This window comes from Ananas comosus, linkage group 15 (genome assembly GCF_001540865.1).
Source record: "Ananas comosus cultivar F153 linkage group 15, ASM154086v1, whole genome shotgun sequence".
Taxonomy (NCBI): Eukaryota; Viridiplantae; Streptophyta; class Magnoliopsida; order Poales; family Bromeliaceae; genus Ananas; species Ananas comosus.
The window spans coordinates 7,266,690-7,288,179 of NC_033635.1; the positions used below are offsets into that span (position 1 = coordinate 7,266,690).

Below are 21,490 nucleotides of genomic sequence, written 5' to 3' on the forward strand. Positions count from 1 at the left end.
ATGTGACCAGGAAGTATTATATCATCTGGTTCCAAAACAAATAGTGCCAAACGTGACTAATTATTACATCACTATACCAAGTACGCTTATTGACCTTAATTGGTATTTGACCCAAACTTCTGCGGGAGGAGATGGACTAAATGTAACTAACCCTTTTGTCCAAAACATTCACAAAATCACAATTTGTTCTCCTTATGTTATATGTGCAATATAGTCATTGCTTCATTAATCTAGAGAAGTACGCATAATATCCCGATTTGATCGAAATTTTCTTGTGATTCCATCGAACAGTTGTCTCAATATCTTTTTCCTATGCACCAATGTATTATGCTAGCATGGGCCATGATCCCAATGCTTGGTGATGTTACTTAATAGATAGTGCGTTGTACTCCGAAACTTAGAACCTTAACTGAGCAGGGACAAATAATCAAACTCCATACGGTGTGGTGTTCGATGTGATCAATATGTCAATTACAATTTAAAATAATAATTTATTGTGCTGTCACCTAATTATAAAAATAATTTGATTTGACATATTTGCCAAACACATTTCATTTTGTCATAAGCCATTTTTATCATTAAATATCAGTCCACTTTCCTATTTCCAGATCATTGCCCAATTGTTACATACCTGCCCAAATTTATAAATTTCAACCTGACTAATACTTGCCAAACCCAAGTCGGTGACTATAATTACTGGAACATGGATTACCATGACACCCTGAATCCAGAACCGACTAGAATTAAAGTCAAAAGCAAACTCAATTTCACTATATCTTTAGGAAGTACAGAGATGAAAATTCTCTAACAAAGGGGCAAAACAACATATCTGAAATAGATGAGTAGGCGTTACCCTTCTGACCCGATTCTTAGGACCATTTCTAAATACCATTATTAATCAGTGAGATAAAACAGAAAATAATCAGGAAGGAACTGCAAAATGAATCTAAAGTTCCATTGAATGGGAAATACGAGGCTACTAAAAATTTCCAAGAGGAAAAAATACGCAAAAATAAACTAAAACTAAAGTGCAAAAAGTTTCCCATTCCACTCCTGCCATACTTAAAAAAGATTGTTCTTTCTACTTTGCATATAAAGACAACCTTCTATAGAGAAACTAAAATGAATTGATACCCGTTCCGATTTTCTCTTTTGACAAAACATTCTTTGATAATCAGCAACAAAGATAATACAATTTAGATACCACACATACTTATAAGGTTATTTTTTATCTAATTGTTGTTTTTGTATTATAACGATTAATTACTGATGCATGGCTTAAAGAAGATCCAAATATATGTAACAGACAAACCCAATTTCTATTATATGAGTGAGCATTCACATCTGTCATTGAATATTCTTTCGCAACGAACATTGCATCGAAGATAAGCCAAGACTTGTAATTCTATGGATGAGAGAAACAACGAATTTAGTATTTCATTTACGGTAATGTATTCTCTTGTTCAAGTCCAATATCTTCATTGCAGCAGTTTGTGCCATTGCACATTGCCTTTTAACAGTCAAAGCTCTATCAAAAAAGTATGAACAACATGGTGATAAGGTGAAAACATAGTTAAGTTAAGTTCGCGGATTTGGCAAATATTCGGTAGGGTTTATAATACGAATAAAATTCGTATCCTAATTTGTAAATTCGTTGAAAATACGGCTTAAAAAAACGGCCTTTTGTTTCGCCCAAATCGGATACAGCGATTTATAGGAATTTACGTTCATCAATTAAAAATTCGGATTAAAAATTCAGCTATTAAATCAATTTATTTATCTAAATTTTGTGCTGGAGATATATATGTATAATTAAGATATGAAAAATAGAGAGCTACAAATAAAGTAAGATTAGGTAAAATAAAATAATAGCCAAATATATTTATATACCACGATATATAAAACAATCAAGCAAGAAAGAGATTAAGATAGTCTATAATTAAACATAAAATATATATATTTAAAAATTTTTAGGGCGAAAGTAACAGGAAAGGTCATTACGTTAACATAATAAATATAGATTGGGGTCCATACTTCACATATAAAATATGAAGTTTTTATTTAGGATTTTTCAAATAACTTCAGCGAAATATTTCGGCTAGGCCCAAAAATTGGCGTTTTATTCCCTTTTTTGGGAAAAATTCGTATACGGGCTTGTTTTATTCAGATTTCAATAATTCGTTGAATTATTCACGCGAATTAACTAACCAAAGATTTGTAATTGAAAACTCTAGGTGCGTAAAACACAGAAAAGCTTTAATTTAGACATTGGAAGAATACTAAGTTTTAATTTAAATAACTATATATTTATTTAGCAACCAATTTCCAGTTGAAAGATAATAAGGCTTAATAAAGAAAATAAATTTTATCCGAATTTTCATATGATAGTAAGCATATTACACAGCCCATCATTCTTTCCTACTCATGCTGATAGATTTCATTCTCTCCAATTTTTTTTTTTATCAACAAGCAATAGTTGTCATCCACAGGTCGGAGGCTAAATGGCAAATAGAAAATGACAGCCGCGCTTCCCTCCCTTCCATGTAACCGTGACTATTTTCTACCTTCAATCCAGAACCCTCAATAGATTCTCCACACTCAGATATCAAATTTACTGAAATTTCCTTTTTAATTGTGCTTTCAAGTTTTAGGTTAACTTAGGTTCAGGACATTCAAGTTCAGCCCGCTTCAATTTCAGGTTTGCTTTAGGGTTTCTTAAAATTTGAATTTTGTGTTGTCAAGTTTTCATGTCTATTCACACTCATTATAATTAGACTTAAAAATTCTTTAGACTTTACATTGCTTCGCAGTTCAGTATAGTTCAGATTTGAATTGGACCACTTGCTGCAAGATGTTTGAGTCGATTAGGTTTTGACACGTTGTCATGACATGGGGTCGTGTCGTTAAACTTGCTTGGCACGGTACGCACGGTGGTTCCAGACTTGTGCCGATGCATACCGGTCACAAAAAGATACATGTGTGCCGACACATAATGACATGAAATATTTTTTTTACCTTCAAGCAACATGCATACTCTATTGCTTATTATGTATTCTTTATAAATCTTTGAATTTTATGAGAAAACTTATTGATTATTTTTAAAGAATATAGAGCTTTTTAAAGTTGTGGCATCGGCCCACAATAGCTGTATCGTGCAGATATCTTGTTTGGCATGATAACAGCGCGCGTGGATTATGCCCAGCCGATTCGCACTTAAATCCTTGCGGTAGTATAGATCCAAGTGTTTTATTACAATCACTCCGCGATCGAAGGATTTTAATAGTGTCGTGGGCACGGGATCATGCCGGGAAACTTGCGCCCAAGTACGGGCATGCTACATGCCAGAGCCGTGTCGGATGCGTGCGATCCAAAAAATTCTTGTGTGCCGGACACAATAAATGCTGAAATATTTATTTTATTCAACAACAAAATAATTCAAACTATTTATTATGTTTTTTTATCACTTCTTTTGACTTTATAAAATTACTTATTAATTTAAAGACATAAGAGGGTTGCGGTGTGACCATCGGACGGGATCTGTATCATGCCGGTTATCCTTTTGGCACGGTACGGCACGGTACGCACGTGTGGATACGGCCCGTTGCCGACGGCACTTAATAACCTTGCTCCGTATCCTTAAACCGACGCAATATAAAGACAGTTTCTTGAGTAGACTAAGATTTTATCTATCAGATTACGATGATCATTTCATTTGAAGTGTACTACAAATTAGGAATATTTTAATTATTTCTTATTCTTTATTGGTTTTCCTTATCAATATAGGTTATTATGATGGATTTTAGACTTCAGTAACAGGCCACCGTTTTGTATTCAATAGCCAATCTATGTAAATAAAGAGATATTTTTCATTATTGGTTTCTAGCTTATGCCATATCAAATGGAAGATCCTCTTCCCCTTTGTTAGCAACGGAAACTTTCGCTCAATAAGCTGTTAATCCTACAGTTTGGTATCAAAGCTACATGTTTGGCGCAAGAAAGAATCCTAACCAATTGGTATCAAAGCAATCATATAAGGAGCGGGAGATCTAAACAATTTCCTTTCTCATATTTTAACAAAACTTAAAAAGATAATACTAAAATTTAGATAATAGTAATCATATCACAAAAAACAAAAACAAAGTCTATAGTGGAGCTGCATAGAAACACCAATGTCCTTGCCAGTAAACAAAATATTTGTAAATGTCATATTGACCTTCTTTAATACAGGAGGCAATATTAAATTCAATTGGAAAAAGATTAATCTTTGCGATAATATGAAACTCGTACATTCTATACTCACCTACAAACTTAGCCCAAGATTGATACTGGTGTCGCAACATTTCCAGAAAGAAACAAGAAAATTTCAGAAGGGAACCTTGCTTTTGCGTAAGCAAAATAATGAAAGAATTGCCAATTCTTCCATGATCTAAAAAGAACAGTCTCGACCAAAAAAATTCAATCTTTGATGGATATAAGATAGTTTGCTCTATTTGCTATAGCTACAGGATCTCCAAGCTAGCAATAGACTAGATACTTTATGATAGCGATTCTGAGCTGCGTGAGTCAATGCCTGAAACAACTGGCCTATCGAAAGAGCAGCACATAGTTTTCATGTGCTTGGGTTGTTCTAAACTCATGCAAATGCTGTAATTACTTTTCCTTTATGGTTCGTTAGCGTTAGCACTAAAACACTGTTTTCAAGTTCTTTTAATACTTATTAGGTTGATCAACAGTCACATCAGCTTCTAATATACATGCTCTCTGAATAATTAGAGATATTAACCTGCATTTTGGTTGATCATTAACTTCAAGTTCTGAATTTAAAGATTTATTACTTGCATTTTTTATATGCTGGTGATGGTAACTGTGTCAATTTGACTTAAATATTGATATTCTTCCCAGATAGTGCTTAGCTTTATGATATAACTTAACTACTGATGATTTGTCATACGCAGCTATTAAAATTGGAATCCTACACAGCAGAATAGCTATTGTGCTCTATTATTCAAGTTTTGAGGCGAATATATCATTGACTTTACAGTCACTAGGTATAGTATATATTCTATAGAATATTAGTTAAATCGTGAGTTTTACTGTGCCAACGTGTCGGACATTCTCAAGCCCCCCTACGCCCTCTCGATCCTTTCTTCTCTCCATGGTTATTGTTCCTTCGCTGAGCCCTTCTCTGCGGCATCCTTGTCCGCAATCTGCGCTACTTCCTCTCTCCCACCGCGGATTCCCTCTCCTCTCACCATCCAATCGCTGTCCCCTCTGTCGCCACAATGCCCGCAAGGGGTGGGACGGGCGCGTGTCGCACGCACGTCGCAATATCGGGCCTCCCGCTGGGGGAGCCGGCACGGGTCGCCGTAGTGGCAGCAGGGCCGGTGCCGGGCGCGCGCGAGGGCCTGAGCGGAGGGGTGCGGGCACGGTCGCGCCACATAAGCAGAGTGGGCCCGGGCGCGACGCGGGGCGGGTGCTTGAGCGAGTGCGGGCCGGCTCACGGCGCGATTGCACTCTTTACCCATTTCTCCCTTTCCCTTCTCCCCAAGTGCGGGGGAGGTGTCGTGCGAGGGGGTGCAGCACGCGCGGGGCGGAGCTTCGGCGCAGGTAGGCGGCTCGAGCGGCGCCCCGGCTCTCTCTCCGGTCTCTCGCTCTTCCCCCTCCTCCCCTCTCACCCTTCTTCTGTCTTTGTAGCAAAATTTTTGCACATTGAAAATTCAAAATTAAAAATTTAAAATGCAAAATATTTGAAATTTAAGTTTACAAATTTTAAATTTCAAATCTAAAACTTAAATTAAATATTTTAAATTCTAAATTTTATTATAATTAAAATTAATTTAATTTTAAAATTATAAATTGTTGAAGATTTAAGATTTAAAACTTAACATTTGAAATTGAAATTTCGAATATTGAAATTTAATATATAAATTTTTAAATTAAATTTATAATATAATTTAAAATATTGAAAATTTGAATTTAAAATTTTAAAAATGTTATTATTTGATCTTCAGTTCTAAAACTAAATTTTAAAAATATTCAAAATTTAATATTTCTTATTTAAAATTTTTAAATTCAATTTAATTTAATATTTAAAATATTGAAATTGAAACTTCGAAATTTTGAAAGTTAATAATTTAAAAATTTTATATTTTATCTTATTCTAAAACTAATTTTAAAATTTTACATTTTAAACTTTTTAATTTCAGCTTTCTAATCTTTAAAATTTTACTTTTATATTAAATTTTTGAATTTTTAAATTTTAAATTTTAAATTTAAATTTAAAATATAAAATCTAATATTTGAAACCTAAAATTTTAAATTTGATGTTTGATATTTAAAAGTTAAAAATAATATTTAAAATCTAAGTCTGAAAGATGTTTATTTGAAATTCATCAATTCTGAATTTTAAATCTGAGTGATAATTTAAAATTCAACTATGAAATCAAAATTTAAATTTTGATTTTAAATCGAAAATCAAACTGAGATTTTAGGTTGCCGATGTTGATCCGCCGCGAAGCGTGGGCCCTAAACTAGTAGAAGGAAGAAAGATGTGTTTAACATTTATTAATATTTTGTTGTATGTCAACCACCTGGTAGTAGTTGACTGGACTGGTGGCAAGGCTATAGGCAGTTTCAACTTTTGAGTGTTGTCGTCCTATTTAACAACCATTTCTTTAGCCCATAGATATGAAGTCACAAAATAAGAAGGCTAAGAAGAGGATGATTAAGAATTTAAGCAAATAGCACGTTACTAAACAGCAGATAACATGCAAAAAAGCTAATATGTAGGATATTGAATCCTCGTCGTATTAAACCACTTTTGGTCAAAAGGACCAAAACATGGCGAGAAGAATGCTTGGACATGATCCATGTGACATTCCAATAATGTTGGAAGGGTTAAAGTTAAACTCCGAGTGAGATAATTGAGTTTTAGCATTGCTCAGCGCGAAATAGAAGTTGCGCAAGTGCTAAATGTAGTCTAGGCATTTCTTAACCAGTTTAAGCATCAGGGTAGTACCGGTACCTTGCAGTAACCCGAGAAACAGCAGCTCTCGGGTTTGGTCTCTGCGAAGCTGTAACAAAGTGAATTCTCGAAATCCAAGAGTTGCACTTCGTCCAGGATCAACTAATGGTCGAGTGAGTACTCCTCGGAGAAGCTAAGGATGCACGAAACCCAAAAAGTGCATTGGAATGGAGTCTGCAAGAGCAAAGATGCAAAATCTGCATTTTTAGCAAATTTGCTCTCGAGGACAAGTCTCTGGCAGGAGAGACCAGTCCCATCGGCAGAGGGTTGCGGGATTGCTGATGCAACCGGTCCCTGGCAGGGAGAGACCGGTCCCCCGCAGGCGACACCAGTGAGAATGACTAAAAATTGGCTAAGTCCCGCGAGACGAGCTCTCGGGGACCGGTCTCTGGTGGGCAGACCGATCTCCGGGGGACCGATCTCTCAGGGAGAGACCGGTTCCCAAACGCGTGGAAAACGGGAAGGTCCTCTGGGACCGGTCCCAGGTCGGGGAGACCGGTCCCTCCGTGTAGGTTTTGCCCAGTGAGGGTAGTGTGAAGGTTGGAAAGTTGAGGGGCCTATATGGATATTGTTACAATATGAAGGGTTAGGAGAGAGGTCTCTCTCTCTCTTTCTCTCACTCCCTCACTTCCCCTCACCCCTTTCCCTCTCCCTCTCTCTGTACGTGAAGGAGAAAAAGAGAAGAAAGAAAGGAAAAGAGAACAGAAGAGAAGAAGAAAAAGAGAAGGGAAGGAGAATGAGGAGTAGAGCTTGGAGGAGATCATCTCCATCTTCTTCTCTTCCTTTCCTCACCTTGAAGCTCGGGATCGAGAGGTAAGCTTCTAAGCTCTCTCATGGTGGATTTCTAGAGATGGGTTTTTGATCTCTAAAGTTGGTTTGAAGGGAACCCTATGTAGCACACTGGAACTTTGCAAATTGCAAGGTTCGAGTGTTTGGTTAGATTCCGAATTTTTCCACACTTGGTGGAAGGTCGTAGATGGTATTCCGACCTAAAAGTTCGATTCCTGGAGTTTTGACTTTATCCTGAGAGTTTTCACTCTCGGGGACCGGTCCCTGATAGGAGAGACCGGTCCCCTCAGAACAGTGTTGCGGCAGAACTTGAGGCAACCGGTCCCTGGCGGGGAGAGACTGGTTCCCGAACGCGTGTTTTGCGGGAGGGTCCGAGAGATCGGTCCCTGGCGGGGAGAGACCGGTTCCTGAACGTTGGTTTTGCGGGGCAGGCTGAGAGACCGGTCCCAGGTGTCGGGGAGACCGGTCCCTCAGCACGAAAACTGCCTAGACCAAACAGTGCACAGGTTGCATTTTTGAGGGACCTAGGTGAATTTTGTTACATTTGAAAGCTTATAAAGCCTTTCCTCTCCCTCTCACCCTCATTTCTCTCCCTCACACTCACTCTAGAGAGAGAAAGAGAAGGAGAAGAAGGAGTAGGGGAAGAGCTTGCTTGAAGGCCTTGGAACATCATCTTCTTCCTCTCATCGCACCTTGGAGGCTTGGAGCTCGTGGTTGAAGCTTTGTGGAGGAACAAACTTCAACCCTTCTTGGTTTAGAGCTTGGTTTGGATCTTCTCTTGAGGTTGGTAGCTCGTATTCTCCATTTAATACAAGTTTTTCTAGATTTTACTAGATGAAACCCTAGATTGTAGAATTAGGGTTTATTTTGGAAATTTTTGATTTGAGGGCTTTGGAACCTAATTGATGGGTTTAGAACCCTTGTTTAGGTCGGTTTGGAAGGACTCTAACTCCCATTTGGAGATCGAGAAAGCTTCCTTCGCATTCGGTGAGTTTTTCTCCACCTTAGCTTGAGATGGTTAATGATCAACCTGATGGTTGTTCGTAAGGTTCGTTTAACTCTTGTTCCTACATCTTTAGGGTGCTAGGAGACTAGTGGACACCTTCATCGGAGCAAACGAAGGAGCGCAAGAGTTGTGGTGGGTTTGACTTCATGAAATCGGGGCGAAATGGCCCCTAAGTATTCTATACTTGTCGTAACGTCAATTTGATTTCATATTCATATTAAATGGGATTTATGTGAATTTTATAACCCTTGAAATGCATATGCTATGTGTAAGATGAATAACACTCTATATAGTAGAGCTATATGTGTAGACTGCATGCATGTGAAAGGTGTGCATCTTTGCAAGTTAAGAACATGTCTCTTATGCTAGAAATGATTAGAATTATGTATTCATGAACATAATTACCATGCTTGGACTCGTTGAACAAAAGTGTCATAAAGGGGCACTTGAAACTAGTAAACTATGAAATGCAACATAGAGATATAGTGATAGGCCATTGGACATCGATTATATTCCATGTTAGAGACATGATGACATAGTGATAGGCCTTTGTGACATTCGATACATTCCATATTTTTAGACACGAGGACTTGAGACTTGAGACAAACTTATACGCATGCTTGCCATTGTGCTCATTCGCACATACTTGTGAGGGTCGCTCCCTACAAGCCGGCACTCCGAAGTTAGCCATCGCGATACATATTCGCCGTGCGGGATTGGGCACCGAAGTCGATTGCCGTTGGAAAGGTTCATTCCTAGAGTAGGGATGTTGACTACCACGGGGCCATTAGGCACGGCACCGGCCAGACAGCCTACGAGTGGGTCTTATAGGCCAGACAGCCTTCGGGTGGGTCTTCATGCCAGACAGCCTTCGGGTGGGTCTTATAAGATTAAACTTTTAACAGTTAAAGTGACAAGTGGACATTGACTAGAATAGTAAATAATGACATCTTTACTATTTGCATCGAGGACATCGTGTTGGTTGCATACTCATGCTTATACATGTTAGTTACACTCATGTACATACTGGTTGTAGTTGCTTTATTACTTATGCAGTTCATGCTAAGTAGAGATATCATGGTAAAATAGTACTCATGGTTACATACTTGTTCATTATTTCGCCTTCGTTTATACTTGTACTGACCCTCTTTTGTAGCTTTTGGGCCTAGTGGCGCATTTCACTGAAGTCAGTAATTACCTACTGGGAAATATTATTTAATAGTTCTCACGCCCTCTGTTTTATAGTTTCTTTCAGAGCCTTCGGCACCGGCGGAGGCACGGGATCGCGGCAAGGGTGTCGCCTAGCTAGATAGAGAGGAGCTTGTTTCGCTCCTAGGTGGTTGTTCCTTCTTTCTTTCTTTTGTTGTTGTGAGAGAGAAATTTTGAGTACCATGCATAGGGAGACCACCTATGTACTCCTTATGTTTCGCTTTTGTGTTTGGGATTTTCATTGTACTACTTTATGGCTTTATTAGTGGATTTCAGTTTTATACTTATCCCTCTGTTGTAGAATGTAGTTAATTACTTCGCTCTGATATCATTAGATCCCTTTGTTCTACTACTTTATTTATCGTTTTGTTTTAAACGCCTTATATGTTATAGACATATGACGGATCTGGGCACGCGCCGGGCGGCCTTTCGCTGGGTCCCGGGGCGTGACATCCTAGCATGCTATCTAAATAGATTTTCCCCATTTCATAGATCGATTTGGTGGTTTTTTTGCAATAGTAGCATCTAGGGCATCCAAAATGGGGTTTTGGCATTTATGAGGGTTTGATCTCATTTGACCCTCTGTAAACCTAATTGTTAAGTGTCTAAATGCGAGGGAAGTGACGGATTGAGCATTCGTCGAGCGGGTGAAAAGATATCGGAAAAATAAGGCCGAACGAGCTTCGTTTTGACCAAGAGGGCCGAGGCGACGTCCATAAATCGTGAAATCGAGTCCCGAGCACCGTAACGGCAAGGCGAAGACCTTTAGCTCTCGAAACTGCGAAGCGACGCGCTGTTGGAGCGCAACTGCGAGATCGGGCCAAATCGGGTGCCGATGCCGCGGAAGGCCGATTGCAAGTGTCGACGAGCAATCAAAAAGCTAGCTAAGATGGGTTGTGCTTACCGAAGCGACTAGGTCGCCCATTATGTCTAAGAAACATACGATTTCATGTTGATGCATGTAGACAATGCTAAGTGAATACATGTTGCATGTTATATAAATGATAGAGAAATGCATGTTGATAACCTAGTATAAAGGATAAGCAAATGCTTGGGATATAATTATCATGATTGCATGACAGCATTGTGTGGATATGCATGTGAACGGGTCGATAACCCTAGAGTGAGTAGAGAACTCGATATTGGACAATCAGGATGTCGAATAGATCGAGTGACACCTAACCTAGTGTTAAAGAGCATAGGTTAAACAAGTGAACCTAGGGTCGAACAAGTCTAGGTGTGTGGCATCGAACTTAGTGTTAGTAAACATAGGTCGAACAAGTGAACCTACAAGTTGACATCTAGGTAGAGATGAGATAGAACCTAGCGGTTTTACCTAGGTTATGTGACTGAGACCTGGAACCTAGAGTGGTATTGAACCTAGGTTGTTAAGTATAGTGGTAATAGCCATTAGAATGTTCTAGGTCGACAGCATAGGGTTGGTTATGGACCCTCGACCTGTGGAAGTGGATTTCGAAATCCCAGGACTTGTGATGACCCTGGTATCAAGGCTAGGGCGTGTGCGACGATTTCGCCGCCGAGGTTGATACCGAGGGAGGATTGGAGGCGATCACCTGGAGATCACCGCCCGAGGCTTGAACCATTCTCGTGACGTGTGCGACGATTTCGCCGCCGGATGGTTAAGCTGATTGTGGATCAGACCGCCGGGATTGACTGAAACCATTACTGGGTAAGTACGATAAGGGTGCCGCCAGGTGGCTGAGTCGCGACTGAAACCATTGTTGGGTGAGGTGCGATTAGTTCGCCGCCAGATGGATAGGTCATGACTTGAGTCCTCGCTGGGTAAGTGCAACGTGTTCGCCGCCAGAATGGCTATGTCAAGAGACTTGAGCCGGGTTCAGCGTGTGCGACGATTTCGCCGCTAAGAGGCTAAGTCAAGGAGAGCGGTAGGCTGTTGAGCAGCCAATGCGCGGAATATCCGCGGATGATTGACTCGAGGCCGAGTCGGGTGGATAGCTTCGATAGGGTAGGGGAACCCTTATAAGCTAGTGATAGAGGCTTGAGCTAAGGTAATAGAGACCTTAGAAGCCAGTGGACTTGAGTGTGATCCTAAGGTAATAGAAACCTTAGAGTTGAATGTTATGAGCTAAGATTAGCCAAGTAAATGTAGAATCAATTGATCTACTAGTTGTATGATTTTCATATCGCATATTGTGAGGCACGGCATGTATTTCAATTCGAATATATATATCTGTTGTATATTGTTGAACTAACATGTTGCAGTACCTCCTCGGACCTATTGGTCGAGTTTTTTCCTTGGGTGGCCGTACCCACTGAGAACCATGAAGTTGGTTCTCACCCCACGTTGTTTTGGGGTGTTTCAGGTTCGCACGTGAGCGGCGCGGTAACGCGAGGCAAGGGCGTAGCTCCGTAGATAACGCCCTGCCCAGAGACCGAGGTAGCAGTACCCTGAGACAGTCTAGCTTAGGGGACTAGAAGACAATGAACCAAGATGTATCAAACTTGTAAATCAAATGTAATAACTAAGATTGTATTTGAAAGTCTAATATAAAAGAAAAACTGTATTGTAAAATACATGTAATGAGAATGCTTGTAATAGCTATAAGTTTTATGTTGTTGATACTTCCTCATGCAATCTTGATTGAGATCAGTTCCTGGTTGGAACATCGTGAATTGTATTGATTGCGACGCCTAGGACGTAGAGGGAAAACTCTGTCCGTTCAGCGCTGTCGGCGGCGCCGCGGCCTTGGCCAAATAGGCGGGTGTTTGCGGGGCCGTGACAGAAGCTGCTTAACCAGCGAAGCATCAAGGTAGCACCGGTACCCTGCAGTAACCCGAGAAACAGCAGCTCTCGGGTTTGGTCTCTGCGAAGCTGCTTAACCGATGAAGCCTCTGGGTAGTACCGGTACCCCATAGCAAACCGAGAGTAGCAACTCTAGGGTTTGGCCTCTGTCAAGCAGCTTAACCGGTGAAGCTCACCCACGTACCGGTACCAAGTGCATAAAACAGCAGAATTGGTCTGCTTCAAATAAAATGAAATGGAGGGGTTTTATTGCAATTGTGGCAGCTTATAAAAAGACCCAATCTCCTTTTCTTGTTCACAGCCAGGGAAATATCCCCTTCACTCCATTTTGCTCTCTCTAGAAGCTCTCTCTCAAGGGTGGATCTAAGAGAAGGGATTGGTGGAGAAGGAAGCAAGGAAGTGGATCATCTTTTTCTTTTTCTTCTTCATTGGTCCAAGAGGAAGGCTTTGAGGTAAGCTCTTTGAGCTTAATGGTAGATTTCTAGGGTTTCATTTTTAAACTCTAGAATTGGTTTTAGTAGAACCGTTTGGTGCTAAATAGATGATTATTGCTTGAATCAAGAGTTTTATTGAAGTATTCTTGCAATAGTTGTAATCTAGGGTTCTAAAGAGGGTTTTGTTAGGTTGAGATCTAAGATTGGGATTGATCTCTTTTATATCTAATCGCTAGGTAATCCGACGCGTTGGTAAACTCGGTTCGGCGATCCGACGAGTCTGTGCGGAGATATTGAAGAAAAGCCTATTTTTGGCTTCATTTGCCGCAGTCGGAGGAAATAGGCGGCGGAAAATTACAAAACTTGGAGTCTAGCTTCGTAGCATCACCAAGAAGTGGGGGGTGTCCATCCCGAAGCAGTTGAACTTCCTGCTATGTCCGAGATGTTTTATTATAGCATATGTTCATATATTATTATCATGCATTATAGGTTATGTTAAGTAGTTGTACTTCAATTCCTTGCATGTTTGCAGAGTAGAAATCATATTGTGAGTTGAGCACTTGATTTAGTGGACGCATGAAGATTGGGTCATGACATGGAATCCTAGAGTGCTAAAGAACAAAGGATGAACTTGGACATGTAAATGACCTAGAAGAGTGGCATTTGTACTAGTGCAGTAGAAACACTATGACATGAACTTAGGAATAGAAGATAATTTCCTGAGTAGTGGCATGTAAACTAGTGTAGTTGGAACGCTTACAACTTGATAACGTGAACTTAGGAATAGATGATAATTTTCTGAGTAGTAGCATATGAACTAGTGCAGCAGAAGCACTATCTATCCTCGAGTGAGAGGATTGGATCGTACTCACATAGTCTGTGTAACCTTGGCGTGGTCGCTCCATCCAAGTAGTGAGCTCCGGAGTAGATGTCGCGTTTAGGTAACTTGATTACCCAGCAGGAGGTCTCGGGTGTGTGTAGCGCAGAGTCTACTCACCGGCGAGATTTGAGATGTGAGTTTGGGCATAACCTTTGGGTTAGCCGAGATGAGATTGGATATGAGACATAATACTTGATAATAAGTTTCATTGCTATGTATATATTTTCTTTATATCATGTATATGATGCAGATTGAGACATAGTATCATATTAGTAGAGTACATTACTATGTTCATGCATTCATTCTGTTTATTGAGGCATAGTAGCATGTTGTAGATTTCGTTACTATGTAGCAGCTCACTTTCATATATATATATATCTATCTACTATGTCTGCTTAGACCTAGTGGGAAGATCGGCGGAGTCGGCGGCCGAACCCACTGAGAGTTATTCGTAGTTCTCACCTCACTTTGTTGCAGGGCCGAGTGCGAGCGGACCGGGCGAGAACCGCGGTAAGGGCATAGCGCCCTAGTAACTAGCAGCTTTCCTTTTGCATTAGAGTACCCTCGTGTATATGAGTGACAGATGATGTATATATTGGAAAGCTATTTTGTATATTGAGATGAACATGTATACATTTTGGAGATGGAAATGTAAATCAATGTGTAAAAGGTTGAATAAAAATGTAGTAGCTAGATCTTTCTCTCATTTGTTGATTGCTTGTATTAGTACTTGCTTAGATCATGTATGAGGTTAATGTTTCCTGGGCAACTATTTACATACATGATCTTGTAGTTGTTAGCCTTGGGCGGACAGGGGAGGCTCTGCCCGTTCGGCGTCTGATGAACGTACCCAAACCGACCAAATTGGCGGTCGCGAGGCGTGACATAATAGCTAGTAGGTGGAAGCATATTGTTAACCTCATATGTATTAATATAAGAACTTCATATGACAAAATGTCACTAAACAGCTCACCCATAGATGATATGCCTAAAAAGAGCTTAGATGATAACATGTTACTAAACAGCTTAACTCAGATGATATGCCTGTAAGGAACTTAGTTAAGTCAAGAAGAATATAGTAGAAACAAGAAACTTACCCTAACAGTGATGTATGAGGCAGGAATAAGACCAACTAGTGTCGCAGCAAAAAAAACATGAAATGGTATGTCAACAATTGGAGAAGCCACATTAATGAATGTGTTTGGCAAGGATGGAGTTATTCTCAAGAAAAGCAGGTAATTGAGCAGCTTTTCTTTCCTCTTTGCTACCTGTGTCCACACAAGAACAGAAACTGAGCACATACAGATGATTTTTCAAAGGTTATGCGTGCAAGTGCAGTAAGGAGCTTCAAAAAATAAAAAAAAAATGAAAAAATTCAAAGAAATGAAATTGATCATTTCACTATAAAGTTCAAAACTCACCTCTGACTGGAAAAATCTCAACTTTTCAGGCCACAGCCAACCAACCAAAGGCCTTCCTATCAACTTAGAGAGAAAATAACATGATGAAGCTCCAGCTGTGGCAGTAAAGACAACCAAAAGAACACCTCTGACAACCCCATAAAGAGCTCCGGCAAGTAAGGACATGAATATGGTTCCAGGAATCATAAATGTCTGCATAAAGATGTATATCGAACAATATCCTAGTATAAATTTTATTTGGTAATCTCTTGCGTACACAGCAAGGTTATCCCTGAAAAAACACAAACCCAAGAAATATATTAGATGTCCATTCTGCAAAAAAATGAAGCTACTTTTAACCTGTAGATTGACATATGCATTGCCTGCTCAACAGACACTAAAGCTTTGTTTGGATGCACGAACATCTTGTTTCTACATGAACATCTTATTTCCATGTATCTCTTTGATTTATTCAATAAGCTTATAGCGCTTGGTAGATTAGAAGTGTCATCAATATGTCTAGTTTGGAATACCATATTCAGTCTTCAAGTCATTTTTTTCGAAATAAGATAAATCACCTCGTAGTGAATGTTATCCTGCCAAATCATCGATGACAAGACCTTTCAATAAGCAAAAATCAACCTCCTAGCTTTCAATCACAAAAGAAAATCTTCATATCAAGTAAGTTATCACCGGATAACTTATTCCAACATCCAAAAACAAACTAAATCATTGGCAGACCACAGGTTTAGCATGAATGGTAGCATCAGCAATATGGAAATCCATGATATTTATAGATGCGACCCATCAACAGTGATAGCATATCACCATCATTCCTCAACTAGAACTCCATTTGCGCAGCGTGTTCTCTCTAGAACAAAGGTATGCAAGTCAAAACCCTATTAGCTATGAAGCAAACGAGTATTTGAAAAAATTTATTAAATTATCTTAGTTTAGCCATTGAAATAATGACAAGGATGACTTTCTTTCTGCTATAGAACTCCCTTTAAAAGCTAGACAGTGCCAAATCCGGTTGAAATAAAATCAATTGAGGCCCGTCTAACACAATTCGGAGTAGGGTTCAATAAACAGTCATAGCTTTGCACTCGGGCACCCGTTTTGAATGTGCAGCCCTATTTCAAAAACAATTTTTTCAAGCCAGACATCATAGGCTAAATAGCTGCGCAATTGAACATTGTTTCCGAGCCCAAATTCCATCGTTTCAGCCTCAGAATCATCTGTTACAAACTTACAGTTATATTTTACTATTTAGAGAAGTTTTATTTTCTTCCTTTTCTATTTTACTTCAATTCGAATTAGGTTAGGATTTTCATGTCAATTCTAGCTCTATTAGCACTATCAGCTACTAGGATTTTGGTTTTAACTATTTCTGGAAAGTTTTTACAATATAGTTCTATATAAGGCCCTAAGGCATATGTAATCGCAGTTTCTGGAGTTCAATCATAGTCATTTTCTCTTCAAAGAGATTCTTTTACCAATATCTCTCTCGTCCTTGTGCTTCTTCATATCATGCATGGAGCTTTCTGGCAGCGTCACTTATGGACTTCCATCAAAAAAATCCAAATGAGCATTTAAGAAAAAAAAAAAAAAAAAAAAAAAAAACCCAAAAAATTGTTCAACTATAAAATGACTAAGAAAACATTGATAACTGTACAATCCTTTTTAAAAAAATAAAAATATAAAAATACTATAAGCCATTAAAACCTAGTTAGATGCCCTTACATAATGCCAATAAAGACAAATGTTGACATATTCCATCATCAATAATCAGAAGATGATAGACAACTACCAAATATCCAGCAAATAAATAGCAAATTGAAAGTCAAATCACGAAGAAAATATATTTGAACATACAAAATTTCCAAGCAAATAGAAATCTGAAACAAATTTAGCAAAATATAACACAACAAAAATTAAATCACTACAAATAAGCCAGAGAGAGAGAGAGAGAGAGAGAGAGAGAGAGAGGTTTGCATTGTTGTTTTAACTAGCAAAGAAGTTTCAATCTAACAACTAAAGTAGGAAAGAACATGCCAAAAACTGATTCATAAAGTGCCAGTGACAAAAAGAAACAACGGTGATTTGGTGGGGAAGGTACAATAGATAGAAGAGAGAAAATTAGTAAAAGTTAGCACTTAGCAATATGAATAGATGTCGAAAATGCTACAAACCTCACACAGTTAGAACGAGGTAAAAAAAAAATCCTAACAAAACTATCACAAACAATGAATGGCAAAGGAAGGTAAAGGATCTATTCTACTATACGAATTCTCTTATTAAGATATACGAAGAGTAAACTAAGTCAATCTAAAGCAAGTGCTTCACTCAATCATACATGCCCTAAGAATTAAGCCATACCTTGCTATGTTAACCCTAAGAATTTGGCAAATAATGTAAGCCAGTATAAAGTCCAATTCTTATTTTGGATCACAAATGGGTTTGAACTAGTATGAAGACCCAAAAACGAGCAGTTCAACCATGAAACAGAGACTAATGGCGGCTCCTACTTTGGACTGCCAGAAGAGCTTTGAAGAGTTGAAACAAAGACTGATGACGGCTCCTATCCTTGCCCTTCCAGTTATGGGTGAAGGATATGTGATCTGCAGTAATGCATAACACAGCGGTTTGGACTGTATATTGATCACTCGACAAATGCCATTACTTGAAGAGTGCGGCAACTTGGACTTGAGGTGGTGTCCCTTGGGGCTATCCAAAGTAGTACAAAAACTAGTATGAAGACCCAAATTGTTTCTCCAGGGAAAAAAAAAAAGTTTTTCATAGAAAACATTCTTTTCACAATTTCGTTTTTCAAATAAAAAAAATTTGTAAGAAAACGAAAATAATACTTTTCCATGAAATTAGGAAAAAAAGATTTTCAAAAAAATTACTTAGGAACCAAACAAATGAAAAATAGTTTTCCAGCCAGAAAATTATTTTCTAGGATATTTTTCAACAAACCAAACACCCCATTAGCTCCCAAAAATTTGAAAATACTAGGAACTGACCATGATCTTCTAACCGAGGGGGAAAAAGAAGCCAGCATATCGAACCATTGTTGTGGTTGTGACTATTAGAAATACCAATCCTATATGACAAATTTAACTTATCTAGACTTATAACAAGTAGTCCTATAATAATTTTATAAAATTAATATCGAATACATAGGTACACTTAAATAAATTCTATTATCTAAGTAATCATAGTATCATAATTTTTGTGTATTGATTATTAAAACTACAATCGAATTGATTAATATAATAGTGTGATCAATGAATTGGTTACTTGGCCGCTAAACAGTTCCTTGTCCAAACTAGGTCTTATAACTAACATAATCTTTGATTTGAATTTTTGTTGTGATAAAAGATTTCATACCTGATATAACTCAAGCATGTGACAAGGTAGAGGTTCTACTGTTCAAGGGGCTGCATGCATGGTGTGATAGCAAAAGGTTACTACAATTTACTCTTTTCACTTCCTACTAGCGTTTACTAGAACGTAAACAATGCAATATTAGGCTCTAAATAGAGGATATGAGACCAAAACAGATAAAAGCCACTAGAAACAAAATTACTGCCCTCATGTTGGCAAAGAGTACTACATTAACATAGCTCAATAGCAAAAAGGGATCAATGATTTCACTAAAGTGAGACATGGTTCGCCTCCTAACGTGCCTCTAATTGAAGGTAGGATCTAACTCTATCTCAGGCGCGGATCAAAGAGGGAATGGTCCGATTGGGTCCTCCTTTACTCAAAGCAAGTTTAGCCTTGAAGGTGGCTTAGAGGCTTCAATCTCCGGTCGATTCATGATGCGTTCGGCCTCCTCGATCTCAACCGCAGATCCAGGCCAAGATTGTATAACAGAAACGATCCTAGTTGAATGGATCCCAAAACAAGATGTTGCACATGGTGGAGGCGTGCAGTGGGGAGATAGGTTCACCGACAGAAAGCGTGGTGGTTCAGTGACAGTTGAAAGTTGTCAAAGGGTTTTTTTGTAGGTAAGGGCAAGGAATTCTACACTATAGCTACTCCTAAGCTAAGTTACGTCTACTCCTAATACAGGAAAGCGATCATCCTCCTCCCGGTACTCCTTCCTCCCCTCATTATACCCCTTGAACCAAATCTACAGCAACTATAGCTGAAATGATCCTCACAGTATAGTCTTGTCCGTCCCCAACATATTTCTCTGGATATTGCGCTTACTAAGGATCTTTCAGCGCACTACTGCTTGATCCTCGAACTTCGAGCGGGTTCCCAAAGCCTTGCCGAAGTTAGGGTTCGCCAAAGCCTTCAGGCTTCGACAAGCTCCAAGTTGCGTTCGTTCACCGAAGCCTCCCTTTGACAACACGTCTTGAGTTGATACATCTATACTTCAGCGTCCAACAATAGGTATCAACACCTCTAAATTCGAATTTATGACAATTATAGTCGGAGTGACCCTCACAGTACATTCTCATCCTTTCCCGATACTTCGTCCCGATATCACGGCCATCCCATATTTTTCGGCACGTTGCAGCTCAAATTTTGAATTTCTTGCAGATATCTCAGCATGCCTTTTCAAGGCTTGCCGAAATTGGAACTCGCCGAAGCTCCAGGGTTTCAACGCGATCCCCTCCTCTCACCAAAGGTGCGCTCTCTCGCCGAAACCCTTTCTTCAGCGGTTCCACGTGTCTTGCCTTGATTTGCTCCCACTTCGATGTCAAAAAATAGGTGCCAACAAGCACCAAAGTTACATAAACTTTTCAATCAGACAGTCGTGATTCTTCGACCTCCATTGGATCGTGTTCCTTTTTCTATTTCCCACACAAACTTGTCTTTAAAGGTGGAAGGAAAGATGTACTCTGTCAGTCAAACTGATCCGATATACAGTAAACTCTTTCCAACCACCAGAAAAATTTTAAGAGGTTTTCACTACTATTTTCTGCTCAAGAAAATAGCAGATAATTCTTTTTATCGACCAAGAACTTAAGGGGAAAGTAACCACCAAAGAGATGCAAAATAAGAAGCATTTATTTATGCTATGCGATAAAAAGCGTACTTGAGGACGCGAAGATCTGAGAGGTTGTGCGGCAAACGGAGGATCTTATCATACTCCTCCTGCGGCATAGTGAGGTAGATGCAGAAGATCCCAAAGGCAAAGACGAAGAAAATGGACGCGGCCGCCGCCGCCTCCCACCGGGAGAGCGGGAACCTCGCGTCGACCCTGGCGCCAGCCGGCTTCTTAGTGGTGGGAGAGTCCTCGTCTGTGGCGGCGGCGGCCAACGCGCTCTCCAAGTCCCGCCCAACAGCGAGCCGCGAGGCCGCCATCCAGAAGAAAGGAGCGGTGTTGCGGCAGTGGGTCGCTACAGTAGTATCCAACCCTCATCACCAGGACTCCGCCTCATGGGCTTCTCCGCCCAGATCCCCCGAATGATCCCGCTAACCCTCCCCCCTCACCAAAGGTTCTTGATCTGCACACAGAGATCGAAACAGATCGATTTCGGAATTAGGGTTTGCGCGCGAGATTGGACAAACGAGGACGAGGAGGAGGAGCGGAGATCGCCGGAGGTCCAGAGACGACGAGGGAACTGGGCGAAGTCGGAGGAGAGAGAAAGAGGGAAGAGATTTACAAATAAACTCATTGACGTGTGGCAGTCAGAGAAATGGCATATGCACGACGCTGTATGTATGGTATACCTCTTCCGAAAAGGTCGTGTAAAATGTCCCAAGATTCATTCGAGCGACTGTTATTATGACATCAAAATGGTACCAACTTAGGACCTACATAGGGCTGGCTAATGAGCGAGCCACCTCGTATTCAACTCGTGTCGGGCTCGATATTCGGCTCGCTCGAGCTCGGCTCATTTTTTTTTTCAAGCAAGCTTGAGCCTAAATTTAGGCTCAAAATTAATTTCAAGCCGAGCTTGCGTATTACTCGACTCGCTCGAATTAAGCTCGAAATATAT

The 21,490-nt window shown here is 39.7% G+C and overlaps 1 protein-coding gene across 1 annotated transcript in view; it reads right to left on the reverse strand.

The window, feature by feature from the left end:
- LOC109721755 (uncharacterized membrane protein At4g09580-like) overlaps positions 1 to 21,235 on the reverse strand; it is a 44,706-nt gene extending 23,471 nt beyond the window's left edge. Inside the window, exons 1-3 of the mRNA XM_020249529.1 lie at positions 20,584 to 21,235; positions 15,549 to 15,819; positions 15,225 to 15,395 (exon numbers count right to left, since the gene is read on the reverse strand). Of these exons, the coding sequence (XP_020105118.1) occupies positions 15,225 to 15,395; positions 15,549 to 15,819; positions 20,584 to 20,852 (711 nt within the window). The 5' untranslated portion in view covers positions 20,853 to 21,235. The remainder of the gene's footprint in view (positions 1 to 15,224; positions 15,396 to 15,548; positions 15,820 to 20,583) is intronic.